The sequence below is a fragment of the Eptatretus burgeri genome, chromosome 10 (assembly GCF_056783735.1).
Source record: "Eptatretus burgeri isolate ZD-2024b chromosome 10, Ebu_testis_v1, whole genome shotgun sequence".
Classification (NCBI taxonomy): domain Eukaryota; kingdom Metazoa; phylum Chordata; class Myxini; order Myxiniformes; family Myxinidae; genus Eptatretus; species Eptatretus burgeri.
Genome location: NC_140970.1, coordinates 59,247,444 through 59,265,375, shown reverse-complemented (window position 1 = coordinate 59,265,375; position 17,932 = coordinate 59,247,444). Strand labels below are relative to the sequence as shown.

At 41.5% G+C, this 17,932-nt stretch overlaps 1 protein-coding gene across 9 annotated transcripts in view; it reads right to left on the bottom strand.

Annotated features, from left to right (window-relative positions):
- The window catches only part of RFC1 (replication factor C subunit 1), a 191,305-nt gene that overhangs the window by 30,161 nt on the left and 143,212 nt on the right, over positions 1-17,932 (bottom strand). For 2 of the 9 annotated variants that reach the window (XM_085898577.1, XM_085898579.1), the window contains exon 26: positions 8,564-10,999. The exons of the other annotated variants lie outside the window; for them this stretch is intronic. In XM_085898577.1, coding sequence (XP_085754703.1) covers positions 10,895-10,999 — 105 coding nt within the window. In that variant the 3' untranslated portion in view covers positions 8,564-10,894. Of the gene's footprint in view, positions 1-8,563; positions 11,000-17,932 lie in introns of those variants that run through there. 9 annotated transcript variants of the gene reach the window in all.

Here is a 17,932-nt window from a genome sequence, read left to right as displayed (position 1 = left end):
ATAATAATTGAGTAATTAATTAATTGATTAATCAAAAAATAAAGCCTGGTGTTGGCTTTGTGGTTAGGGTAGCGGCTTGGGATCCAAAAGGTCCTGAGTTCAAGCCCCGTTGGCCGCTTGAATTAATGCACACCAGGAGGTTGACTCAGCCTCTCATCCTTCCGAGGTCGGCGAAGTGAGTACCAGTGTACTGGGCCCGGTATATGCCCCGGTTAGAATAAGTGTACCATATCCCTGTGTCATAAGAGGCGACCAGGGTTGCGTCAGGAAGGGCATCCCGCGAAAAACCTGTGCCAAATCATTATGCGGATCATAACGGATGATCCGCTGTGGCGACCCCTCATGGGAGCAGCCGAAAGAAGAAGATTAATCAAAAAATAAAAGAAAAAAGAACATTTTTGCCAAATCACTTTTTTTTTTGTATACCTTATCGAGGCTCGTATGAGAGCTAACACACAACGCACATCAAGGGGGGAATGAGACAGGAAGGGAGGGAGTGGGAAGGACAAAATAGTGGGGAACAGAGACATTTGGAGATCTGTGGAAGGGAGAGGGATGGGACGGGGAACATGGGGAATAGAAGATGGACATTACAGGGACTTTCAGGAAGGAAAGCAGGGAATTTGAAGGAGGTGGGCTTGGGTGGATTATCAGGGGTAGAAAAGATCGAGGATTTGGATGGGGGATGATAAGAGGTGGTGGTGAACAGCTGTTTTGAAGGCCTGGAGGGAAGAATGGGAATGAATAGAGTGAGGGAGTTTATTACAAAGGCGGGAAAAAAGAGGAATGAAAGAGTGAAGGTGAGCAGTGATTCATGATTTTAGTAGTTTTACCAGAAGGGGGTTGTTGGCGGACTTGAGCGCCCTGCAGAAATGTGGTGGGGACAAATCGCAGAGAGAGCAGGGGAGGGCGAGGCTGGAGAGGAGACGGTAGAAGACAGAAAGACCACTGACCAACCTGCGGTGATTGAGTGAGAGGCCCAAAGACTCAGCTTAATTGCGGGAGTTGCCAATGATCCGAAATGCCTTGGTTTCTATAGCATGAAGCCGAGAAAGGTGGGAGGCAGGAGCACCAGCCCAGAGGGGAGAGCAGTACTCCATCAGGCTGCGGACAAAAGCTTTGTACGTGGTCAGGAGCTCAGGTGGGCCGAGGAAGGACCTTGCACGACGGAGGATTCCGAGTCGGCGACTGGCTTTGGAGGCGAGGTTTGAAATGTGACTTTCCCAGGAAAGGTCATGGCAGATAGTGAGACCCAGAACCTTGAAAGAAAGGACTTCTTCCAGAGGACTGTTGAGAAAGTGGATGGGGTGGGGGTTCTAAACGGTCCTTTCGAAGAGACATAGTGAGAGTGTGAGATTTGTCCGGATTCAAAGACATGTTCCACGTGTTGGACCAGTTTGTGATTTTATCCAGATCAGCAGTGAGCGAAGAAGCTGCTGCTTGCGGGTCTAAGGGATGACCGATGGTACGGCAGAGGGTGGAGTCATCAGCAAAGAGATATAGAGGATTTTCCAGAGAGTCAGAGAGATCATTGATGAAAACTAGAAAAAGAATAGGGCCCAGAACGCTACCTTGAGGAACTCCAGCCTGGACAGGAAGGGGGGATGAAAGAACTCCATTAAGGGCCACACGTTGACTGCGACAGGAGAGGAAGTCTGCGAGCCATGAGTGGAGATGGCCTTGGATACCATAGGAAGAGAGTTTGGTGAGCAGGGCAGGGTGCCAGACATCTTCACTTTTGTCCCCACTTTTCAGCTTCCTAGCTCAGTTTTTACTCCGTTTGTTTGGGAGATATCACCCGGAAAAAAGTAAAAACTGAGTACTCCCTTCCTTCGGCACCTGGCGATGAAGTCATGCATCACCTAGATATGGAATTGGGAAGCAGCAGGATACAATTGTACCATTCATCATTGGAGCAATGGGAATTATGAAGAACCTGACAGAGATTGGCATCTAAAAAGGCTGTCATGAATATCCCGTGAACAATCTCACCCCTTTGCTCCTCACACCGCCAAATTTTATACATGTCCCTAAAGCGGATGCAAACGGCCTTTCCTTTCTTGTGTTTTATACATTTTTTCATTTGATTTTTCGCATGCAATTTTTTTTCAAGTAATAAAATGCTTAATGTTTTGTTTCTTTTGTTATTTTGTTATGGATTAAATCTATCTCTGTTATTAAATTGTTTTACAACTTGCTTCAATTGATTTGGATGATGGTTTGAATATGTATCACCTTTGGAATGGTTCTGTCCAATGTCCATTCCCCCCCCCCCTCCTATGTTCCTGGCCTGGTTTGGCTGAGTCCACATTTACGTTTGACTTATTTTCCTAATAAAATAATTCATGTTTGACATATTTTTAAAGTTTGTGTTGCATGCACTAGCCCAGAAACAAAGTAACTTCCTCATGCTGGAATCACTATCAGGACTTCAGCAGTTATTGAGTTAGGTTGGGCAACTGTTTAACATTGTTTTTAGAGGAAGAAGAAGAAGAAGAAGTACAAATTGGTGTTTTAGTAATCTCCTGATGTGGTGGTACTTTAGCGATGTATTCTATAGAGATATCTTCACTCTATAGAAGTTCATAACTTATAAGCCTTTCATTGTGTACACATTTGAATGGGTGGCCATTTTTTTCCCGTATCATCCCTTCATATGGAGTGCTCCATACTCAATGATAAGAGAAGACATTAAGGAGTCACAAGAACAAACAATGGCTGGCCACCACACCCCGATGAGCTGGACAATGACAATTAACCGCTACCGTCCTCTTTCACAGTAATCCTGGAAACCCTTCCGTCGGGTGACGCAGAAAAGACAACTACTTCTGGAGTAGATGTTGTCCTTGAGTTTATGTCATGCAAATGTTCCAAAGTCTGCAAGCTTCTGAATTGCCCGTCTTGAAAATGGGCTCAAATGCATGGCCACATGTAAAATGCAAACCTGTGACAACATGAGAGATGACGACCTTGTTGAGTCAGATAATGACAATGATACGACTGACACTGATGATCATGATGAGGAAATCAGGCTGCAAGGACTCCGTATCAAACTAATTTGGTTACAAGGACATTCATGTTATTCATACGGGTTTTTCCATTCAGCACATGGAAACTTCTTTTCCAGAAAGAAAAATATACATTTACTTGAGTAAATGTTTGCAATAATGTGCAAGTCTAAAGGACAGAAAATGTGATTTAACTTTAAGTATTATATTACCAGATTACATATCTGAGAAATTAACCAGCTTGTGTGGTCATAACTGCTCACCTTCACTCTTTCATTCTTCTTTTTCCCACCTTTGGAATAAACTCCCACACTCTCTTCAATCCCATTCTTCCCTCCAGGTCTTCAAAACAGCCGTTCACCTTTTTCTTATCTTCCCCCATCCAAAACCTCGATCTTTTTTACCCCCGTTAATCCACCCCAAATCCACCTCCTTCAAATTCCCTGCTTTCCTTCCTGAAAGTCCCTGTCGTGTCCATCTTGTATACCTCATGTTTTCCACCCCATCCCTCTCCACTCCACAGATCTCCTAATGTTTCTGTTCCCCACTGTTTTGTCCTTCCCTCTCCCACTCCTTTTGTCTCATGCCCCCCCTTGCTGTGCGTTGCGTGTTAGCTCTCATACGAGCCTCGACAATGTATGCAAAAATTATTATTTTTTTAAACAACAAGAAATAAAAAAATAACTTGATAAATGACTTATCCAGGCATGAATATCTAATTCAACTCTAAATGTGGATATGCAGACTTGCATGAACACAGTTTCTATATGGTCTTACTGTGTATGCCACAGGCAAGAGCTGCATTTTCAACAAACCACGAAAAAAAAGTGCAAATAATGGTGAAAATGGGATTCACTTTTGTTTCTCGACAATTTTCATTGTTTGGTTGCCATTTTGAAATGGTTCATCGAACACGAGCTGGGAACACAACCCAGGAGATATTTCACTTTCCCAGATGAAATATTATGCCAAATGTCCAAAAACACAGGTGAAAATTATGACTTGTAGCTAAGCGAAGAGCTATTTCTAAAACAATTGCATTTTTGGACGTCATTTTGAATTGATGCAATATTTTACACCATGCTGCCACTGACATTGCCAGCAAGGGTTTTCGTCATCTACAGATGTCATAGGATAATTAAAAACACCATTTGCATTTTCGATTCCCCTCAAAATGGTACTGAAAAGTGAAAATTCTGTTCCTAGATCATGGCCTAAAACCATTTTGGTGTGGCTTTAATGGTAAATCCCTGGGGGAGGTTAAAATTGTTAAGTCTATTGTGTTCTCTTCAAGAGACCAGCGGAATTAACCATTCCGACCGGGGCCTTACTGATTATTTATATTTGAGCAATTTTCCAGGAGTTTCAAGAACTTGCACAACTTTTGCAGGACTTTCCAGTACTGGAAAATGTTTTTTCCTTTTTCCAAGAATTTCGAGGAGTTTCAAGGACTGTGCAAATCCTGCAATTAGCACCACACGCCTTATCTCTAATTAGGCTGAGGGAAGCTGGTAACGTGTGGCACAGTCTTGAAGAGCTGTGTTTAATTTCCAGAGCCAATTAGCCCTCAATGGGCTTTGTCAATTACAACAGAGTGACCACGAAGACCCAGATTCACCCTGAGACCAGGTATATTTAATAAAAGAAACAATGGTCATTGGGAGGTATTGTACAAGAAACAATACACAAATAAATGATGCAACCAACAATACCCTTTACCCCTACAAGTCATACGCTCCCACAGTACCAATGACGAACAGACATGAGCCTTAAATAAACTATTCCTTAAGGCCTCGCGCATACCACAGGATATAGAAAGGACGAGATTGAAATACCCTCGGTGTGTCCGGTAGGACACTGTGACGTTGACGCACCTCCCAGGAGGAAAACAGTTCGTGCCATGGCCTTGGTCCAGCTCGAGAGGGGAGAGTGGGTGGGGCTGTGTGTGTGTGTGTGTGCATGTGTGTGTGCGTGCGCGCATGTATGTGGGGTGGGAGCAGGGGTGGGGGGCTGTAGCAGCACCGGCTTCATCTACGTAGGAACTCCATTGCGGCTCGCTTACATCTGTTCAGAAAGCAGCCACTGCATCACATCGTGCCCTTTTATAGAGTCGGTCCCAACCATCAGCCATGACAACTAACCTTCCCCTCTCAACCACGATTGGACCCAAGCTCTTCCTGTGATTGTGGTGAACCCCTTTAACAACCTTTCACCCAGTTCTCAGGCAATGCGAAAAGCACCTTCATGATCTCTCACCTAAAGTGACACTTCAAGACCTATTAAGATGCTCAAAAGAGACATAAAGGCCAGATTACAGAGTTTAAAACATTTAAAAGTTAATGTAAAAAAAAAAAAGAGTGAAAATCATTGAAAAAAAAAAACCAAAAAACTGATTTTAGACATACACATTAAAAGGGGTAGACATCGTCTATGTATTACAAAAGTCACAAAAGTCTAATATCACAATGAATTACTTTATGCTTATACTATTTCATTCATGAAGGTGCTAACTACATATACTATACTAAGCAGTGTTAATCCCTCATAGCCATTTCCACAATACTATTTTGGCCAGATTATTACCGACAATGCAATGTGAGAAAAGTATATTTTTGTAAAGGTTTGTATTTTAATTAGTCTTCTCCTTTACTTTTACTGGCATAGAAGTATCAAACAAATGGTTTTGAAAAATGAGGTTCTCCTGCCCCGTATTTTAAGAAGTAAGTGATAAGGTTTACTGCAATATTCTATGCAATTTTAAAACCAAGCCATGAAGGTTATCTCTGCAGGTTTACAAAAAAGTGGAAAAGTAAGATTGAAAAAAACAAAAACAACCAATTACTGAGCCGATCATTACTAAGTTTTTCCACTTTACATAAAAGCCATGCAAGCAGCAAGTGCCACTTCAAGATTTTTAATACAGTAGTTTTCATTGGAGACCAACATTTTAAATAGCTTTGTTAAATAATCAAGTGCAATTCGAAGCAATAATGTTGCAGTACTGTCGGACCCCACGATTTGCAGGGAATACATTCCTGAAAAATGCCACAAATGTCAGGGTCCACGAATGTCAGGTCATTGCTCTTTGTTTTTTTATTATTAGGGTACCCTGTCAGTACAGGGTACCCTATTGTTTTTCTTCTGTTTATTATTATTTTTCTTTTTCCGCCGGCATTTTGCACCCTTTTTCGCTTTAAAAATCATTTTCTCTGGGATACTAAGTCCGATCGACACAAAATTTTCACCACAGTATGTATCTTTTTTGATAGCACAATCACGTTATAATTATGACGTCATTGGTCATGTGGTGCGGGCGCCATCTTGAAAAAAACGATAAACTTTGGACATCTGTATCTCGGAAACCGTGCAATGGAAAAATTTTTCTCTTGATACATTTTACTAAGCTCCCTATGGGGAACACGTGTGATTTTTCATGACGTCATAGGTGAAGCGATATACCGGTGAAAATTCGTCAAGTAGAACGCCGTATAGGAAAAATCTGAAAAATTCTGAGCATCATCTACGCCTAAAATCACTGACGAAAATGTTTTTCTTGACGTCATCGATGACGTAATTTGGCCGCCATCTTGTTTTTTAGTGTTTATTAAAAAAAAATCTTCTTCTCCAGAAGGGCTAGGCAGATTAAGGCGAAACTTTACACGTACATTCCCCCTGATGTTCTCTTTCAAGTTTGTTAATTTGTTGTTGATACGTCACATGGTTTGGCGGCCATCTTGAAAAAACCCTAAAACCTTCAAACATCTTCTTCTCCAGAAGCGCTGGTCCCATGAAGGCGAGATTTCACAACTATATTCGTGACATGTATGCGATGCAAGTTTGTTAATTTCGAAGTGATAGGTCACATGGTTTGGCCGCCATCTTGGATTGAAGAAAAATATTAAATAATGTTTTCTCTGGTATTTCATAAGCCATCGAAGCGAAAATTTGCAATTGCCTTCCTCCCTCAAGTCTGCATACATGGTAAAAAATTTTTACCTCAGAAGTCACATGGTTTGGCGGCCATCTTGGATAGAAAAATAGACCTTATCCGATTTTCAAGAAACTTCACACACTTGTTCGGGTCGACGATGGAAAGCAGAATTTAAATTTATGATATCATAGGTCACAAGGTTCGGCAGCCATCTTGGATTGAAAATGAATAAATTTTAAAAATCTTCTTCTCCAGAAGGGCAAGACAGATCAAGACGAAACTTAACACATATATTCCCCATGAGGTCCTTTCTCAAGTTTGTTCATTTCTTCTTGATCGGTCACATGGTTTGGCGGCCATCTTGAAAAGACCCTAAAACCTTCAAACATCTTCTTCTCCAGAAGCGCTGGTCGGATGAAGGGCAGATTTCAGAACTATATTCGAGACACGTAAGCGATATAAGTTTGTTAATTTCGAATTGATAAGTCAACCGGTTTGGCCGCCATGTTGGATTTAAGAAAAATATTAAATAATGTTTTCTCTGGAACTGCTTAACCAAACGAATCAAAAGTTTGCAATTATCATCTACCATCGTGTCTGCACGCGTGGTAAAAATTAGGATGTCACACGTCACATGGTTTGGCGGCCATGTTGGATAGAAAAACGCACCTTTACCGATTAACACGAAACTTCACAAACGTGTTCCAATACCGAATTGGAAGCAGAATATAAACTTGTGATGTCATAGGTCACATGGTTCGTCAGCCATCTTGGATTGAAAAATAATATCTTAAAACGTCTTTTTCTCTGACACGACTGAACAGATCCAGGCGAAACTCCACCACTATGACCGCCTCTCCATGACGAATAAAAAGTTCTCACCCCCTTTTGAGGTACGACGCAACGTTTGGCAGCCATAGTGGATTGAAGGAAAAATATTAATTAATGTTTACTCTGGAACAACTGCATCAATCAATGTGAAACATCACCTTTATGGTGGAACACTCATGCGGAATGAGGGTTTGAAATTTCAACGGGATCGGTCCCAGGGTTTGGCAGCCATGTTGGTTTTAAGAAAAATATTCAATAATGTTTTCTCTGGAACTGCTTAACCAAGCGAAGCGAAAATTTGCACTTATCGTCTCCGATCGTGTTTGCACATGTGGTGAAAATTATGACATCACAAGTCACATGGTTTGGCCGCCATCTTGGATTGAAGGATAAATATTAATTAATGTTTACTCTGGAACCGCTGCTTCTATATATATGAAACTCCACATTTGTAATTCAGCCGACATGCGAAACAAAAGTTTAAAATTTCAACCTGATCGGTCACACGGTTTGGCAGCCAGAATTATTTAATTATTTGAATCTGTTCGCCAGTAATAAGGAAATTGAACACTTTGTGCTGCCCGGTTCGTAGCTCTTCAGTCCCACGCCATATCGAAGCAGGCCTCTGTTTGTATCACTCTTCAATAATGGTTTTTTTCTGGAACCACTTTCCCGATGAATGCGAAACTTTGCGACTGTCATCTGCACAAAGTCCCATGTTGTATCAAAGGCGGACGGACTGGGTACCCGGTCATCACTGCCAGCAGTTATAAAGTGGCAGTTCTAGTTAATCTTATGATTCTTCTTCTTATTATTTTGTTCTAACATGGTCTAGGCTCATGGAAGAGCCATTACACAGAACAAATCAGGACACGACATAACAAAAGGAACAGCAGGAAAAAGGGGAAACACAAACAGCAGGGTGGAGGGAGAAAGTAGACGGAGATGGACAAACAAGGGATGCAGGTAATGATGAGGGGTAACAAAAAACACAAAGGGTGGACAATATGGATACATAAGCAAATTTGTATTTGACCAGTTTGTGATTTTGTCAAGGTCTGAGGAGAGGGAAGAGGCTACTGCTTGTCTGTCAGAAGGATGAGAGATGTCACGGCAGAGTGTGGAGTCATCAGCAAAGAGATAAAGAGGATTTTCCAGAGAGTCAGTGAGATCATTGCTGAAAATTAGGAATAATGGGGCCTAGAATACTGCCTTGACAGGAAGAGGAGATGAAAGGGTTCCATTGAGAGTCACGCGTCTCCAGCAGTGGAGGAAGTCAGTAATTCAAGAGTAGAGTTGGCCTTGGATTCCATAGGCAGACAGTTTTTAGAGCAAGGCAGAACACCAGACTGCATCAAAAGCTTGAGATATGTCCAGAGAGATGGCCCTGATCTCATGTCTGATATTGAGGGCCTCCACCATTGTTGGGAGAGAACAAGCGGCATGTCCAAGGTAGAGTGACCAGGTCCGATTCCGAATTAATGATCTGAGATGAGGCTGTTGGAGAAAAGGAATAGTCTTATGTCAACTGTGATGATGGATTCCATGACCTTGCTGATGATTGGAAGTAAAGTAAGCTAATTTGTCTGTCGTTGAGGGAATCCGTTTTTGCACCTTTTTGCTGTGATGTTGACTGATTTCCAATTTCCCAATTTATCATAGGAGACCAGTCCTGAAGTGTATATAAAAAAGGTGAATACGCGAAGCACGAATGTAGAAGTCGGTCACACTTTATGACATGCGAATAAGGGGTGTCCCCGAATAGCAAATCCACGAATAGTGGGGTCTGACAGTATACTTCATTCTTTCATAGAACAACAAAACCAATTGCATTTCGTACGGTCATTGGCATGGGGCCTCCTCATCTCAAAAGCTCACACTGATGAGGTTCATAAACTATTGTTGTTTCTGCAATCAATTTAGCATACGGTTAACTTGTGCTTGTGGATGAAAGAAATTTCATCGTATTAGTGGGGGGAAAAAAGTTTCAATCAACACTAAAGTGGTATGATGAACTAAACAAGCATACATGTATCTTTTAAATGGAAGAAACTCCAAACTGTTATCTGCACTTGAAAAATGTTCGAATGCATCCACATGGCAGAATGGCGTTCAGGGAAAACAGAAAATTTACTGAAATTGCAGTCAACGTTTAATGGTAATTTTTAAATATACAGTGAGGTGAAATGGAAAAACAATTGATAGGATTATAGAATTACCCTGAGAGTAATGACTGAGTTTCCCCACAGATTAAAATGATGTCTTGTATATCGTATCACAAAATTTACCTCCAATTTCAATGTTGATTTTAAATTTGCAAAAACGACTTCCACATGGCCATACATATTGATTTCAAGATGTGAAACAATGTTTTCAATACATTGTTCTGTTCATTTGGTTTTAAATAGCATTCTTGTAGCAAATTGGTCAAGGTCAAGCTGTTGTATCGTTTATCGCACAAACTGATTCACCTAAACTAATGTAAAGTTGTATACTGCATCTTGATTCGTTTCCAAAGCTTTACTCATTCGGTCACCAGGTTTGATGAAGACCATGAGGTGTGAAGATTTATACAAATAAAAATCTTCAACATTTCAAACACAGCTTCAAAATTTTAAAAAAAAACTCCCCTCAAATGGAATTTTTTTGCACACTTCACTTTCACTGTTGTACAAAGGTTAAGGTAGCTTCGCTATCGACGTCGATACATGAAATCATTCCTCCAAACACTAACAGCAAAGCACTGAGTATTGAACAGGAATCTCCAAAAATTCTGTGCCAACACAGCAAAGGACAGACAATGTCTTCAGATCCATGATATTCTGTTAAAATACATCATCACGTTAACCTCAAAAGAGCTCGCTTTTTACCTTTTATCACAGTTGCTCCACTGCCAACAGCTGGGTAATTCAGCCCAGCAGTTTCACTGGCTATAAATGGATGTTCTGAAAGCCCACCACAGCATATACGGTGAAAAATATAGCAATGCTTGAAGTAAACTCCTTGCACATATTTATCAGTGGACAGGTGTTCCAACAGCTGTTTGGGCAAAGATAACACATTTGCAAGGAACCTGCTACTGGATACAAATATGGAGGAACCACAAAAAAAAAAAAAACAGACATCACTTCCTGTGTCGACTTTTTGTCTTCTCATTTCTCCTCCCTTTGCTTGATCCTGCTTTTGTCTCTGCTTCTACATCTTTTATTGCCTTGATTTTTTTTTTTTGCTGCAGATAAACACACACATATATTAAATGGCAAAATATACCTCTCCATGACTATATTTATAAAATGTGTCATCAATGAAAATAAGTCCCCCTCCCTCTTTAATTGACACTAATAACCAAGATTAATGGAATCATTTCATCATAACTTGAAGGTGATTGCATCACAAAAACAATGAAAACTTGCCACAAACTAATCTGTATCCCCCAGGAGTTAGAACACCAGTGAACAAGTTTGATATCAAATGAAAATACGCAATTTGGTGTTTGTCTGTCTGCATGTTTGTGATTTAGTCCATGAGCCAGAGAAGAGCTTTCTCCCAGAAAGGGGGACGAAAATCCACTGTATTTTCCAGTTAGGTTGATGTCTGGAGTAAATAAAAAAAACATGTGATGGACATCTCAAAAGTTGCTAAACACCTTTTTGGCAGCATATTTATCTATTTATCTAAATTGACTATAACTTTGCAATGGCTGATCTGAGGCATATTCAACCCTTAACAATATATTATTATGGTTTTGGAAAACCTATCCCAGGGTGAGAACATACATGGACATGTCAGTGACTCAAGGATCAGTTATTTCATTCGTCTTTATATAGATAGTCCTTGTTCCCTTGTTAAAGGGCTTTTTGCGGGGACATGCGTTAGCTTTGCTGTTTGTCCCATGTAGTGTCTTCCACCCTCCCCTTCTGTTACTTTCAATCTATATTTCTTCACACCATTGTTCAGTTCAATCCCTCTTGTTAATTTCAACCACCCCTCCATTACCCCATTGACCTGTTTCAATGGTCCACCAATAATCTCCCTTCCATCAAACATCCTTTCAACAGTCCCTCTTTCACTCCCTCGGTCTTACCTTCAATCCCGCAGCCGCTTGGTCATCCCTCGGTCGTGTGGGGTTCCTTTCCGTGTTCCCTCCATCTGCGCATTGCTTGGTAACCCATTGGGTGCTCTCGTATACATACTCGTGTCACGTTTTGCATGCATGTTCGTGGCGCTTGGTGCTAGGCATGGCCTGCGAGGCGCTGCGCTTCTTGCGGGCGTGGTACAGCGCAAAACAGGGCGACCGGGCATTTTCCACACAAATAAGGGGGCTGGGGCACTCTCGTTTCAGCTTTGGGTACATGAGGGGCAGGGAAGGGAGCTTCGTTGAAATTTCTCTCAGAATGGTGTGGCAATTTCCACAAGTAACGTCATGCACCCGCACCCATCAGATGCAAACCAATGTGAGGGGGAGAAGACTTGTGGGAGGAGAGAAAGAAAACTGATGTAAAGAATAAGGAAAAAGGCAAAGAGAATGACTCGTGACAAGCTCACGTGAGCAGAGACAAAGTGCGCTCCTGAGCAGACAGCTCAAAAAGCAGAAAGGGAAGAAGAAAAAGGCAGAAAGCAGAAGAGAGGGCAGACGCAGAAGGCTGAGGGAAGCAGAAAGAAGAAATAAACGGGAAAAGATTGCCTGAGCAGAAGACTGAAAGACTGAGAAGGCTCGTGAGGGAAAATACAGTTTCACGAGCAGTTGGTGTCGAGCTTCTGTGGAAAAAGAACACTTCTTCCACGAGCGTCACCCTGTCCTCTTGATCCTGTCAGCCACAAAGGACAAGAATGGTGGCACCTCATCGACAGGGGTCTGAGGAGGAAGGATCTGAGGCAGAGGAGGGCGAGTCGCACATCTAGCTCACATATCTGGGACGCCAGAGGAGACTCGCCTACTGGGTCCGGGCACCACAGGGACGCATCTGCGTGTCCCCATTGCTTCACATCACCACCACTGCCCATCTTCCCCATCCATTTTCCTCTACATTCTCCTGTATATTTGTGTGAGGTGAGGGAAAGAAGGAAAGACTGTTTTCCTTTTCTCCATTCATTACTTTTATTATATTTTCTAGTCCTTCTTGTTTTATTCTTTGCCCCTGAGTGAATGATAGCCAAGTCTTTTGTTTAAGTAAGATTGAAGAAGAATACGTGTGCTTCGGTTGTGGGAGTAGATGGAGGAATTTCATAGTAAAGTGAGGATTGTATAGAGTTGCTTGATCCGTAGATGTGTAGGAGACATCTCAATATAAAAAGGTAGGGAAAATGTGAGCTTAAGTGTTACTTGTCACCACAAGGGGTGGTGTTGTGTTAATTACATTGGGATGAAGGCCAATTTCCCCCAGTATGTAATTGCCGCTTGTGACCTTCTATATTTTTTGTATTTACAAGCCAGCAATGAAAGAATTACCTTTTTTATAACAACGACAACCATAATAACATGCCATATTTCCAAGCAGGCGAGAAGCCCCACCTTCCCGGATTCGTGCCAACAAGCCATGCCCGGAGGTGGATGATTGATGGGCGTGACGTCAGAAGCGAGAAGGAAGAGCAGTTGGTTTGGTGTGAGGGACACGGTCAAGAGATGACAGAATTAGGAGATGGAGTGCAAGATCATGGCATTACGGCTGGCTTTCCTTCGATGCACGAAAAAGACGGCCTCGAACCCCGGATCCACGATAATTTGTTCAGTATAAAATTTGGCATTTTGGTGCATTTGAATTGGAAATAATTGAGAAAATACAACATAATTTGGATTTTTCTCACACAAAATTTTCTACACTTGCCATCATACTTCCTGAAATTTTTATGATATTTAACTTATTTAATATGTAGGTACAAGAAATATTTAACATGCAGATATAAGAAATATTTAACGTGGAGATATAAGGCAAGTATGAGCTTTCATGCTAATCTTCACGTTTCAGATAATTACTTGCATACTGATGTAGGTGTTCTTTCATTTGTCATCACTGTCCTGCTGGTCATGCTCTGGCTCCTCATTATCACTGGCCATGTTGAAGAAAGTGTGCAACTTGCACATTGCTGTACATTTCAAACCATTAATGATGCATTTGCAGTCAGTTGGTTGACAAGAGCGATCACACTTGCACAACATCAAACCGAGAACAACTTCGGGAGTGGGGGATCCTGTCACCGACTGTAAACAAGGTTGCAATCTTCACTTGTCCATCCGTGCTCTTGGCTGGGGTTCGGAATATCTGGGGAATTGACTAAACTCCGTTGCCATATGGCCGCCTGGAAGTTATATCGATGTGTGTGCTGTAGGGGTGTGTCTTCATGCTTGTTCCTACTCTCGTTTCGAAGAAATAGACACAGCACTATATGAGAAAGCTGGAAAGTGTCGAGTTTGACACAGTATCTCTTCCCATATGCGTCCATCCGTCCGTCCGTCTGTCTGTCTCTCCCGTGCTTGCCTTTGACAATATTGACAGGCAAGAGTAAGTCCTCAGTGGAGCAGGAACCTCACATTGTGTCAACAGTATCATTGTTCAACCAACATCTTCATTGTGCGTGCCACTGAAACCAATCAGGACTGTCTCAACGAAGGATAAGAAGCATACAATAAAGGCAACGGGTGCGCAACTGCCAACATACGTTATTGGGAAAAGGAACAGTCCACCTGCAATCGTACCACTCGACCTGACAGCAGTGTATGCAAGTGCAGCACTGAGTGCATGTCAACAGACTTGTTGTGAGTCTTGGTGCGTGTGTATGACACGTCTGAGAAAATGAGTTATTGAACAGGATTCAACATTCCAACAAGAGAGCACAAAGAAGTGATGGCAGATGCGATAGGATACCTGCCGACAATGAAAGCACCCACAAATCAATTATCAACCGTTCAGGAAATCTTGCGACAGTAAATTTCTATCCGATCATTGAGAGCATCTTGAGAGCATTGCAGTTGTCTTGGATTGTACACAGGCACTGTACATAAAGGCAACATAAATTGCATGGAAAAATCCAGAAAGGTATGGGGGAATCGTGCTGATGGTGAAATTCCATATGATGTGCAACTTGATGTCCACAGTTGGTAAGATGTTTGGGGATACTGGACTTCGAGATCTGGCTGTGGAATCAGGAGTCATTGCGGAAGGATCAATCAACAAGGTTCTTGAGGGGAAACATTACAACCGGGCTGCTCATCTTCATAAGTTGACATATGAAGCGCTGCTGAGGTTAGCATGGTCAAGCTTTGAAGAATGGCTGGAAATCAACCATGCGGAAGATCTGCCGAAGTTGAATGACACTATTTGGGTAGTGTCTGAGCTTCACCAGAACATTTGTCACACAACACAACACGATGCTGCTGTCGCTAACAAATCATTCTGGACGATTCTTGATCTGTTTCTCGCTTAACTGCAAGTTTTATGACACGACAGAGGTCAACTTGCAGCTTTTTGGATGACATATATATATATGTATATATATATATATATATATATATATATATATATATATATATATATATATATATATATATATATATATATATATATATATATATATGTATATATATATATATATATATATATATGTGTATATATATATATATATATATGTGTATATATATATATATATATATATATATATATATATATATATATATATATATATATATATATATATATATATATATATATATAGATGGTTGATACTCTACTTCGATTGCTGCATGCTGACAGAGGGAGACCGGTCGCTCCATCTTTCGTGCATCCGAGGCATGATTCCTTGTTTTACCATGGACAAATACTTGATAGGACTTCATCCGTGGACTGAATGTGACACCATCAGCGCATATGCTGGGCAAGGAAAGATGAAGGCTTTGAAAATCCTCCTGCGTGATCATAAGTTTATAGACGTCTTCACATCACTTGGAACGAGCTGGAATATTACCAATGATGTGTTCTGTATCATCCAGGAGTTCATTTGTCAATTTTGCTGTCGCAATACCAAAGTGACTAAAATTAATGAATTCAGATACCAAATGTTCCGCGCACACGAGGGGAGCTTGAATCAGCACAGCTTCCAACATGTGAGAACACGCTCAGACAGCACACACGTCGATCTAACTACCAGGCGGCCATATGGTGAAGGAGTTTAGTCAATTCCTCAGATATTCTGAACCCCAGCCAAGGGCACGGATGGACAAGTGAAGATGGCAGCTTTGTTATCCAGTGAATGACAGTCTCCCCTGCTCCTGAAGTTGTTCTCAGTTTGATGTCGTGCAAGTGTGCTCGCTCTCATCAGCCAACTGACTGCTCAGTGTTCATGCATCATTAACGGCCTGAACTGTACAGCAGTGTGCAAGTTGCACACTTGCTCCAACATTGCCAGTATTGATGAGGAGCCAGAGCATGACCAGCAGGACTCATCAAACAGTGATGACGAATGAAAGGACACCTACATCAGTATGCGAATAATTATATGAAACGTGAAGAATATCATTAAAGCTTGTACTTGCCTTATATCTGCATGTTAAATATCATAAATATTTAAGTAAGCATGATGGCAGGTGTAGAAATTTTTGAGAAATATCCAAATTCTGACATATTTTCTCAATTATTTCAGAATCCAATGGACCAATATTTACAAAAGTTATACTGGCATGTGCCAAATTATATACTGAACATATCTTATGGGTTGAAAATGCCTCATGAGCCATTGCAAAGTTATAGCCAATTTTGAGAAATATGATCAAATGAGGCAGCCATTTTCCAAGATGGCTGCCAAAAAGATGTTTTGCTACTCTTTCGAGATGTCAATCACATTTTTTATTTACTGGAGACATCAATCTAACTGGAAAATACAGTGGCAACTCCAAAATATCAATGGTTGGCTCATGGACTAATTGATATATTCAGTCGTTACGTATCCAATCTCAACCAAAATTGCCAGATGGGACGAAGGGCCATAAAACAAAGGTTGTAGCGACTTGGTTTGCCTCCTCCTCCTCCCACCAAACCTGGAGGGAAGGAGGTGGGGGTGGGGAGGGGGGAGAGGTCCCAAGGTGGGACCGACGCAAATTTTCCATGTAAATGTGTACCGTATAGCAGCACTCCTGGTGGTGATTATGGTGGTGTGGTGGTGGTCGTGCGTATTACGAGTGACGCTACGAGCTTCATTAATTGTATCATGAGTAAGAGGCGTTCCCATTATTTTCACAATCTCTTCACCCATGTTGCTTTAGTCTGGACTGCAAAAAAATCCCGATGAATTCCCATGTTTTATTGACTTTTTTCCGCCTTGGAAAACGCCATGTTAAGATGTATAGACATCAGCTTGAGCATCTTTCCACATTAATGTGACATTTTTCAAAGGCTGCTTTCAATAACAAAAGCAACAACAATGACCACAACAATAATAATAATCATAACAATAATAGCATAATAATATTACCATTATTAAAAATATTGAAAATAATATTAACAATCTATCTATAATTCCAGCAGCGTGTGTGTGTGTGTGTGTGTGTATATATGTGTGTGTATGTGTGTGTGTGTGTGTGTGTGTGTGTGTGTGTGTGTGTGTGTGTGTGTGTGTGTGCGTGTGTGTGTGTGCGTGTGTGTGTGTGCGTGTGTGTGCGTGCGTGTGCGTGTGTGTGCGTGCGTGTGTGTGACACCGATGTTTCTCGACAACCACTGGTCCGATCTAATTGAAACTTGCCAGGTATATTGCTGGGGACCTGAGTATGTGCCTTTTCAAGGTTTGATATTAATCGGACAAGTGGTTCCCAAGTTATGGCCATTTATTTACCAAACCAATGACAGGACACGTTGCTGCATAGGCGTGGCCGTTGGGGGAAGAGATCCTCAGCCGCGTTCGTCATTACGGGTTACAACGTACGGACTTCCGGAGAGTAATGACTTACTGTATTCTAATAATTTCTCGATTTCTGATGCGCATTTATAGATAAACACAGTGCCCCAATCCAGTTGTTGTTTACGAGAGCGAAGGAACGGCCTGTGTGGTTATTTGAAAGTTTTTTTTTTTTTTTGCACGTACGGCCACGCACGTATGGCCACGCGAGAGCGAAATAACGGCCTGTGTGGTTGTTGTTTCTGGCACGTGGTTTGAAAGTTTTGGTTTTTTTTGCACG